Source organism: Eptatretus burgeri, chromosome 13 (genome assembly GCF_056783735.1).
Source record: "Eptatretus burgeri isolate ZD-2024b chromosome 13, Ebu_testis_v1, whole genome shotgun sequence".
In the NCBI taxonomy this organism is placed as follows: domain Eukaryota; kingdom Metazoa; phylum Chordata; class Myxini; order Myxiniformes; family Myxinidae; genus Eptatretus; species Eptatretus burgeri.
The window spans coordinates 37846124-37857149 of record NC_140973.1 but is presented as its reverse complement, the minus strand read 5'-3'; the positions used below and the strand labels follow the sequence as shown (position 1 = coordinate 37857149).

At 42.9% G+C, this 11026-nt stretch overlaps 1 protein-coding gene across 3 annotated transcripts in view; it reads right to left on the bottom strand.

Moving 5' to 3' along the window:
- LOC147014253 (cyclin-Y-like) overlaps window positions 1-11026 on the bottom strand; it is a 71766-nt gene that overhangs the window by 19974 nt on the left and 40766 nt on the right. For all 3 annotated transcript variants that reach the window (XR_015050696.1, XM_085852052.1, XM_085852053.1), the window contains exons 4-8: window positions 6033-6133; window positions 5851-5886; window positions 2477-2531; window positions 1252-1371; window positions 396-562 (exon numbers count right to left, since the gene is read on the bottom strand). Coding sequence is in view for 2 of the 3 variants with exons in the window: in XM_085852052.1 (XP_085708178.1) it covers window positions 396-562; window positions 1252-1371; window positions 2477-2531; window positions 5851-5886; window positions 6033-6133 (479 nt within the window). In the remaining variant the exon portion in view is untranslated. The remainder of the gene's footprint in view (window positions 1-395; window positions 563-1251; window positions 1372-2476; window positions 2532-5850; window positions 5887-6032; window positions 6134-11026) is intronic.

Sequence of the window (11026 nt, the reverse complement as noted above, 5' to 3'; positions counted from 1 at the left end):
GCATCATCGCAAACATTTCAACTGGACTACGTGCTACATATAAAGATTGTATTAGTGCAATTTCTGCTAATAAACAATCAATCAGTGACGATGTGTTGTTAAAGTTTGATTCAATTGTTGCAGTAGCAGAGCGGTGGGTGGTGGAGAGGGTGGGGAGGAACCAGTCAAGATAGTGGCACAAACATTCAGTAGGGAGTCATAATGAGTGAGAATGGTTACGCAAACTACCGACTGTAGTTTGGAATTAATAGTTGCTTTTTTGTGTCAACATTCTCAATGAAACCAATCAGGATTATTTTCTTTCAATAATATTGTATATGTGAACATTGAACGTTGAACATAAATCATTGTTCAGCCTGAGCTATGTGCTTCCCCCAGGTTCACCCAAGACACACATGTCCTCCACCGTGATATCTCGCAGGATTTGGCAGTAGTCGACATTCCATACAGCCTGGTCATCCCACACTTTGGACGCAAGGAGGATTGCCCCCAGCACCATTCGGCGCCACGCAGCTGGGCACAGTGCAAGCTCTGCATATGTAAGCAATCGCTCCAAATATACCTGTGAAAAAGGAAAATGAGAGATGACAGAGTTGGTTAAAAAAAAATTTAACGATTTTTCAACAAATAAAGATTACAATAAACAAATCTGACTGTGACCGTTTTTACAGCCATTTTTCCCTGCTGTGCAGGGGTTGGGCTTTTTCTTGAGGCAATGTTTTATGGCCGGATATCCTTCCTGACGCCAACCCTGGTCACCTCTTACGACACACAGGGATATGGTACACCTATTCTAACCGGGGCATACACCGGGACCAGTACACTGGTACTCATTTTGCCGACCTCAGAAGGATGACAGGCTGAGTCAACCCCCTGGTGTTAATTCAGCAGCCAATGGGGCTTGAACTCAGGACCCTGGGATCCCAAGCCACCACCCTAACCACTAAGCCAACACCAGGCTAACAAATCTGACTCTTGAAATAAAAAATATATTATATTATATTTTGAGTTTAAACTTGCTCTCCTCTTCCTGCTCATGCCCAATCTGCCTTTTCCCCTACCCTACTTGTGCCCACCCGCCTCCTCCCTTCCCTGATCGTGCCAACCTGCCTCCCCCTCCTCTGCTCATCCGCATCTCCCAACCCCACCTCTTATTATATATATATATATATATATATATATATATATATATATATATATATATATATATATATATATATATATATATCTCTATCTCTCTCTCTCTCTCACCAATGTGACGATGGCACACTCCGCAGTCAGCTGTGCAGCGTTGAATAGTGTACGGACAAACCGGTAAATCTGTTTGTGGTCTGGTTCATGTTTGTCATAATCTCCAGGCACCTCACTTTTCTGTACAAACACAGATCATGGCATTTCATCTGGATCAAAGCAGTATCACCTCATCAAACAAAAGGCACAATAGCTTTCCAATCACCATTATCCACTTACACTATCATGTTTATGTTTGCTTCCTTATGATTCGCCATTTCACTTTACACAAAGCCACACATACATGCCAGGCACCATGCATAAGCAGCATGTTTTTACTTTCATTTGCTTGATCATTCAAGTAAAAACGAAAAAAATAAAATAAAATAAGCCCAACATCTCCACCCCATTGTTGATAGTGAAGGGGGGAAGAGGAAGGAGGGAGGAGGGGGGGGTTAGTCTTAGTAATGGCATTGTAATTGGTTCATCAATGGGCTTCAAGCTCATTCAGGACATCATGTCAGAGACAGTGTTTGCAGCGAATGCTGCTATCAAGTTCTTTTTATAAAAAAAAAACAAAAAAGCAACTGGTATCTATTTTACAGAAATCAAACTTTACTTTAAAAAAAATCACATGGAAAGTATGAATTGTTTCATTATTCACACTTATAGTTTAAAAATTGATATACATCTGCTTGTTCTTTGTCATTCAACCATAAAGCATGTATGGCAACGTGTGTGTGTGTGTGTGTGTGTGTGTGTGTGTGTGTGTGTGTGTGTGTGTGTGTGTGTGTGTGTGTGTGTGTGTGTGTGTGTGTGTGTGTGTGTGTGTGTGTGTGTGTGCCACTTTTCCAAAACTGTTTCCTGTTAGGTTTAATGGGGAAAATTCTAAGTTATCAAGTTTTTGTTTTGTACAATTAGCACACAAATCAGCAATCTTCCCTTCGACTTCACATGGAGAATAAGAGGGTGGGGATGGAGGGGTTGGGAAGAGTAAGCAAAAACGATTTAACAAGAGAGCAGGTAATTTAATCTCTCAAAAGAATTCCAACTCGAAGCAAGCTGTGATAACTCGGTGTTACCACAACTCTATAAAAGCAGCACAGAACAACGCATAAAAACAAGAAAAATAATGACAAACATGAAGACCAGCATTTCAGGCTCCGAATGAGGGACACGTTCCACCCTTAAGCATTCGGCACAGGAGATACAAACTCCCAGTATCCATCTTCAAGGGAAAACGTACCGACAGCGGGTGAAGTTTTTCATCAAATATGTCGAGTAACCGTACATCTGAGTCCCTGTGATGGAGAAGGGATGGAGCCGATGATGAGCACTGGGACCAGGTGTTTTTGTGCGTGTGGAACATAAATAACTCCCAAAGCAAGGAAGCAATTACTCTCTTCGCACAACGTAAGTTAAGTGGCGAATCGTTCTTCCGAGTACATTTTTAAGTCCAATTCAGCCACAGCTTTGTTTTACTAAGATTACAGCATTGAAGAGTCCAAAACTGACATTAAACTTCATGGATGACACTAACAAGGGAATCATCAATAAATTATATTCTGTTTAATAATGGCAGCTTTCAACGTCCACCCTCAGTTCACACACATTGACCATAATCACAACGACTTGCTTCTAAAAGGAAGGAGTTATGATGTTCAAATTGTGAAAATCCAGGGTAGAGGTTGAAATCCAGCATGTGATTATTCTGCAAAAGACCAAAACTCCCTCCCCCAACATCACCTAATTTATATTGCATGCAAACAACCTTATGTAAATGCACGACCCGTTCCAAAGACTATGAGAACGGGGTGGTAAAGGCATTGCCGGAGTACATATGACTGTTTGGCAAAGACAGGTCACAAAGATTGTTTATTCTTCCCTTCAACCACCGATTTTCAAGATCAGGGATGATGCAAAAAAAATATTAAAATGTTTATTTAAGAAAAACCTGTTTTTATCAATTTGCCTGGGAAAATGCACATATAATCAAAACTACACACCAGGCAAAATGTGCAAGACCAGTTATTGAACCTCCCCCTGTGGCAGCTAGCATAAGAGAAGGCTTATTGCCATTCCAGGGTTTGTTTCTACAATTGGCACCCCTATTTTCAAATGGTACCACAGAGTTTCGTAGACCCTGAGTAGTACCATTTAGATTTTTTAGAATTTTCTATTTATTTATTTTCTTCCTGCACTCCCAATACTCAATTTCCGAACTGCATCAATTCCCAAGCTAGTTGGGCCTTTCGGAATGAAATTTTCCATCAATAATGGGAATAAAAAGTATGCAAGGTTGAAATCATTTTTTTTTGACCTTGACCTAATTTTGTCATGATGATTAGTTATTTTAACATTTTTCACCACTACAATCAAGATTTATTGAATTGGAACAAAATTGGCCTCCCTAGATGGCCCTGAGAAAGGTGCATTTATGGATTGTTTACATCATACCCCTCCGGGTTAAAGCTTGAGGTCTTACGCCCAGAAGAGTACAAAACCACCATTAAGGTTTTTCTCCATTTTTTTGGCCAATGTCCCAGCTATATCTCGGATCCGGCTCCTACTTTCAGAATGAAATTTTCCATCAATAATAGGAATAAAAAGTATGCGGGGTTGACTTAAAATTTTGATCTTGATACAATTTTGAAGGTCATGATCCAAGTCGACATTCTAACATTTTTCACCAAAACTTGAACAAGGTTTGTCCTATCAGAACGAAAATTCCCTCTCTCGATAGCTGAGAGCAAGGCACATTTACACTTAATTTACATCATACCCCTCCGGGTTAAAGGTCAAGGTCAAATGGCATTCTGAAAAAAACTAGTTTTTGTTATCATTCAGTATTGCCAGTTCAGAATCTCAAAGAGCACTTGGCCTTCCAAGATGTTCTTGCATCATAATGGTGTACCTGCAGAGAAGTTGTGTTTCTGATATTTGAGTCTTGTCGTTGGCCTACTTTTTTAGGATTATGACCTAATTAAGGGGGCGAGACCTTTGTGATCATAACTTGAACAAGTCTGAAGATGACAATGGTTCACGAGCGGTATTTGACGATGTAAATTGTTTCAGAAGTCAAGGATGAGACAATGTGATATTTTTTGACCAACTTATAAAAATGATCAATATGATGTGGGACGAGTGACAGCTTATTAGCTGCAAAATGTCGAAAACCCGGTTTCGTTCAACAACTTTCAAAATTTGACCTTTGCATAACCTTTAAAGGTCACAAAACAATGTTGTGGACATTAAAATAAGGAAACAGGATACGTGCTATAGCTTATTGGAGTTAGTTTGTCGAAGGTCGAAAACCCGGTTCGATTCCCACAACTTTGAAAATTTGACCTTTGTGAACTTTAAAGGTCAAAGGTCAAGGATTATGACCTTTGGTGCAAAATTTCCTCTGGAACATTCCTGGAACAATATAACGTCATATAGGCTATATGGCATTTCACACTCCTCGGATTAACCAGACTTTTATGAAATCAGCGTAAAAACAAACTTGAAGGGGGCGCCACGGGCAAGGTGTTCGAGATCGAGCAAAATGGTGTCAAGCCTTTAGGTGGGGAATGACCTCAAGATTATGCATAAAAAATATTGTCATCCTAGCTCTCAAAGTTTGGGCGGTCGTATGATTTTTGTCAAAATTCGCAATTTTCTAAGTTCGTGACCTTGTGACCTTGACACGAAAATGAAAAAAAAATAAAAATAAAAATAAAAAAAAAACGAGCTCCGTGGGGCTATGCAGGTGCCATTGGGCTAACCAAATACCGAAACCCCTGCCAGATTCGACAAACCCCTCGGAGAAGATGGATTTTTATGTCAAAATTCGCAATTTTCTAAGTTTGTGACCTTGTGACCTTGACCTTGACCTTGGGACGAAAAAAAAAAAAATCGAGCTCCGTGGGGCTATGCAGGTGCCATTGGGCTTACCAAATACCGAAACCAGTCAGATTCGACAAACCCCCTAGGAGAATATGCAAATTGAAATTGGCTACCCCCTAAAAACATGTTTTTTGGGCGTGGCTCTGCCCATAATGGGCGCACCATGCCCATTCTCAGGAAAACACAACTAGATCATGATACAAACCTCCCACCAAAATTTTATCAGGATCGGATAAAAACCCACGGAGTTATGCTCGGGACAGATACAGACAGACAGACACACACCAATAACAAATATAGTCACTTATTTTTTCATGAAAATATTTTTTCGTGAACCAATAATTTTCCTCCAACTTTCATGATATTGAGCTTTATCGATAGATTGAAGATGGGGACATATTTTAATTTACACTCTCCATAAATGTTAAAGGTCAAGGTCATATGGTGGTCCAAAAATATGGCCATCATTGGATCACGGGCCAAGGGTAAGCCTCTCCCGGTCATGTCATCAGGGGAGGCTTATCATTTGCGATTACAGATATCCAGTTCCAATTGGTGTGGTGTTAAGGTTCAAACCATAAAACTAAAACAGCACATCCAGATTGAAGGAAGTCGAGATATAATTCACAAGCTTAAATACAGTGTATAAAGTAACAGTTTTCTGCATCATTCGTTTAACCTCAAACCCAAAACAGTACACATATGGGATTTGTGTGGGGGTGGGCAGAGTACCTGTTCTTGATGTGGTAGTATATTGCCAATGCCACACTGAAAGACAAAGTAATGGTAAAACTGCATGAGGACGGAGGGAAAAGAAAAACGCACACAAAAAAAAAAATCTGTGTGATGTGATGAAAACAAAACACCCGTGCTCCACACATGCAAGCTGGTGTGGTGGGTGCCATGCAACTCACCACTTGATGGTGTGTTTCAGGTTTGGCTGGCTCACAGTGCTGTCATCCAGGTATATTGTTGAACAGGAGCTGCTTTTTTTCAACAGTGGAGGTTCCGAAACCTAGACCAAAGATATGGAAAGTGATTGTGCGGTCATGTGTCGGGAACAAACTTTTACAAATACCAATTCTTAAATAATCATGAAATATTCTTGGGGCTGAGAGAGACTGCAAATGAAAATGACAGGTGTATTTGCACATAGTCTGCAGTTATTAAATCGTTGTTTTGGCCCATTTTACCACAATTGCGAGAAGCACTGACCGACAGTAAGCAGTGGCGGATCTTGAGGGGGGGTTGCAACCCCCCCTCAAGATCCGCCACTGGTAAGCCAATCGGCCATTTTGACAATATAACCATTTAACAACCTTTCAGAATTTTAAAAGACACAAACTGAGGCTCATCCAGGATCTCGTTCCAAGATAAGTGCCGAGAATAGAATAAATCCCAAAACTGCTACAGTATAATTATGCTGTGTTCAGCACTATGACGCATGCCGTCCTGAGAGGGAGCATTAAAGCACCTGTCTGCAATCATGCAGGTAATAAATACAATAGCACCGTTCACATAACAATAGGCGGTCTCAACATTGTGATCATAACAGAACTCGGACATTAACGGTTGTACAACAGGCGATTTTTGAGGTTGAAAACCTCCATAAACTTGTCCTAAGGGAAGGTAAATTTTACCACCTGGTACTTTAACTTCACAAATCAGGTCAGGTCAGGTATGGGAGCATGGGCCAGAGCAGCGCGTCGCTGCATCCACTTTATGCCAGTGTTCCAGGGGCCTCTGCCTGGACATCGCCCAGGCAGATGCCTGGCCCATCCCAATCTTCTTGAGATGCCGATCAACCTGCTGCAACCACGAGGTACATGGTCGGCCCATTGGCCACCTCCACTCACGAAACTCCCTCGCTGAGAGAATCTGGTGAGCAGGATCAGCATCAGGAAAATGAGCCACATGTCCATACAGCCGCAGCTGATTCTCACGGACTATGCAGGTAAGAAATCTCATTTGAGTCTTTCTCAACAACCGCTCATTGGACACAAAGTTCGACTGGCGACAGACGAGGATTCTCCGAAGAGACCTGGTACCAAAATAATTAAGTTTCCATCTCAGATCTCCAGTGAGAGTCCAAGTCTCACATCCACAGAGCAAGACTGGAAGCACCAAGGACCTGAAGACATGGACTTTCGTCGTCCTGCACATGTACTGGCAGCGCAACACCCCATGATCCAGTGAATCCATGACTCCCCACGCCCGACCAAGATGTCAATTGACCTCTGGCTCACAGCCAGCAGAGACATGAATATCACTGCCAAGGTAAGTGAATCTCTCCATGAACTCAACATCCTCACCACAAACAGGTACAGACAAGATAGTAGCATCCAAGATGTCATTGAAAGCCTGAATCTTAGTCTTGACCTAGGAAACCCATAATCCCAGCGACTCAGACTCCTCAATCAGCACCTCAAGGGCCCCCAAAAGGATATGTAGAGTATCCACAAAGATGACTGCATCATCTGCAAAATAAAGGTCAGAGATCTTGACATTCCCAAACGATGCATCGCAGGCTTGATCGCTCAGACATCCTCCCCAGAATCCAGTCCATACAAGCACTGAAAAGTGTGGGGGCCAGTACACACCCCTAAAGAACTCCAGTAACAACTGGAAATAAGTCGGAGATGGTACCACCACATCGCAAAGCACTCTTAGTACCAGAGTAGAGTTCAAACAACAGATTGATCAGTTTTCGTGGCATCCCACAAGGTGAAAGAACAGGTGAAAGAATGACCACAGGTGAAAGAACAAGCATCTTCCAGAGGACATCCCAATTCACTGAATCAAACGCTTTACAGCGATCAACATAGGGTGCAAGCACAGCCCCTGCCGAAACTCTCCTCTGCGTTCGGTGAGGACCCGAAGAGCAAGGATACGGTCAATCGTTGACCTCTTTGGTGTAAAGCCCGACGGCTCTGAGCGCTGGTGCTCAAGCAGATGGTGGCAAACCCTATCAATAATTATCCGAGCAAAGACTTGTGCGGCACTGAGAGCAGTGTCACCCCTCTGTATTTGTTGCAGTCCTGGTGATCACCCTTCCCTTTCCAGAGAGGGACAAAAAGGCCCCTCTTCCAGTCAGTTGGGATTATGCCTGTGTTTGTGGCAGAGCACAGAATTGCATGCTACATCACGAGTCAAGCATTTCCACCAGCCTTGAGAAGTTCAGCATGAATGACACAGATCCCAGGAGCTTTACCCATTTCAACCATTTCACCGCAGTCTGTTTCCACAAACAAAGGTGGAACACAGTTGATTAGAGGGTCAGCAATAAGGATAGTAACACCTGCGACATCCAACTCAACAGCTGGTGGATCAGCCTGGTACAGGCGCTCAAAGTAACCAGCCCAGCAGGCCTTCACTTCAGACTCCTCTATCAAGAGCCCACCACCCTCTGCTCTCACTGCAGTACACTGAAGGATGGGCTTGGAGAAACTAATGCGCTAATTCCCCTGCAAGCAGGATAAAAATCACTTGACCACAGGTGATGCTCTTCCCCCTCACCGATTCCTCGCACATACGCCTCCTTGTCTACCCTCAACACACATGCAGTTTTACACCTCAACTCCCTGAACAGCTCAGCTCTGCCATCCAGTGTCCCTTGAGACACAAATTCTTCTTCGCCCTCCGGTGAGTTCCAAGACATCCACCGGAAACATCAATGATGGTGGTGTTGAAGGCACTCCACAACTCTTCAGGATCTACCAAAGCACCCAGACCCCCCAAATCCCCACTCAGCCTGTTCGCAAACTCCTCAGCTACACTCTCATCCTTGAGCTTGCCAACATCCAGCCTAGACTGGGGTGGTACCATTCTCCTGGATGTAAGGTGCAACTTCAGAGTTGCTACCACAAACCTTTGGTCGGTATTGAGGAAATGAGCACTCCGGTAGACCCTGCAGTTCTGGATCATCCTCCAGCGACCATCAACAAGCACATGGTCAATCTCCTTTGCCACACCACCGGCGTTGGAATACCGAGTCCAACTACGAGCCTGTGGGCAATGAAACCATGAACCAGTCACCCCAATTCCATGACTTCTTGCAAAGTCAAGGAACTTAGTGCTATTCTGGTTCACAGTTCCAGACCCATGGGGACCAACACATACTGTATCTCATAACAATCACTATCAGTTCCAGTCGATGCAATGAAATCTCCCAAAACTAGAAGAGTATCTCGCCTAGGGCACTGATCAACCAGACTCAAGCATGGCATAGAATGCGTTATTATCCCCCGCCAACCAACGAAGTTGGCGGGGCATATAGAAATGGGGTCCATCCGTCTGTCCGTCACATTTTGTTTCCGGAGCTTAACTACAAATCCCCTCAAGATATATTTACGAAATTTGGTACACATATCAAGCAAGTGGTGAACCGGTGCCTTTTGATATTTTCTAATTGATAGGTCACATGGTTTGGCAGCCATGTTAGATTCAAGAAAAGTATTAAATGATGTTTTCTCTGGAATCACATAACCGAACGAAGCGAAAATTTGCAACTATCATCTTCCATCATGTCTGCATACATAGTAAAAATTATGATGTCACAAGTCACATGGTCTGGCGGCCATCTTGGATAGAAAAACACACCTCATCTGATTAACACGAAACTTCACACACGTATTCCACTGGAAGATTGGAGGCAGAATGTAAATTTATGATGTCATAGGTCACATGGTTCGTCAGCCATCTTGCATTGAAAATTAATAAAAAATTGTAAATCTTCTTCTCCAGAACGGCTGGACAGATTGAGGCAAAATTTCACATACACTTTCCCCAAGACATCCTTTCAGAAGTTTGTTAATTTCTAAGTGATGTCACATGGTTTGGCAGCCATATTGAAGTTACCCTAAAACCTTCAAACATCTTCTCCAGAACGACTGGTCAGATCAAGGGGAACTTCACATACATATTGCACACGCTTAGGGAATACAAGTTTGTTAATCCTCATTTACTATGGCGGGGGATATCGAAGACTTTGTTTTCAACGGATGCTTTTTTTTTGTTTTTGAAGGGCATAGAAGGGTTTTTGGAGGCCGGAGTGCAAATCCTGTCACCAACCTCCTAAAAATAAGTAACCCAACTGAAGGAGGATGTCTGCAGACACAGTTGGGCACGAGATAGGGATGGCCTTTGGCTCAAAAGGAGCTCCTCAGCCCTCGACAAACTATAACCTCAAATGTAGGCATATATTTTCGTGTAAAGCCAAACTGATTAGACCGACCAAGAGGATCAAGTTTATTAGACCTGGAAAGCCCCTCCATGCGGGCCAAAACTTAGATACACAATCGAGACCAAATCCATAAGCTCCTGTTTCGGACGGTCCAATGGAGGCTAAAAAACAGGACCGCGCGTCTTGAAGCTCACCTGGATCAGGAGCAACAATCACTCAAACCCCCTACAGATCCCCTCAGACCCTGATTTTTTTTAATGTCATGAAAAAAAACTTTGTTACATCACGGGTGAATTAAGGTTGTGGTCGAGTTTCATCAAAATCGTGTTTGTAGTTTCGGAGGAGAGAGCAAATACCTATTTTTTTTTGGGGGGGGGAGGGGTTAACCACCCACCTCCCCACCCCCATAGACTCTCTGAATGAGCACAGATTTTGATGCAGTCAATAGACCTTGCCAGTCAATAAAGCTTCATATCTGATGCACAGTGGCATCAGATGTAAAGCTCGTGGCCATGTTTCACGAAAACCATGTGTCTGGTTCATGCGATAATGACTGACATTTACGGACTGACTGACTGACTGACTGACTGACATTGCTCGATTGCATAAGCTCACCAATCGCATAAACTCAAAAGAATGAAGTCCAGTTGAGCTAAAAAAAGAAAAACAACAATTCTCGCATCCAGATTCGGATCCTCACCAAAATCGAATAAATTCGCCCGCGTT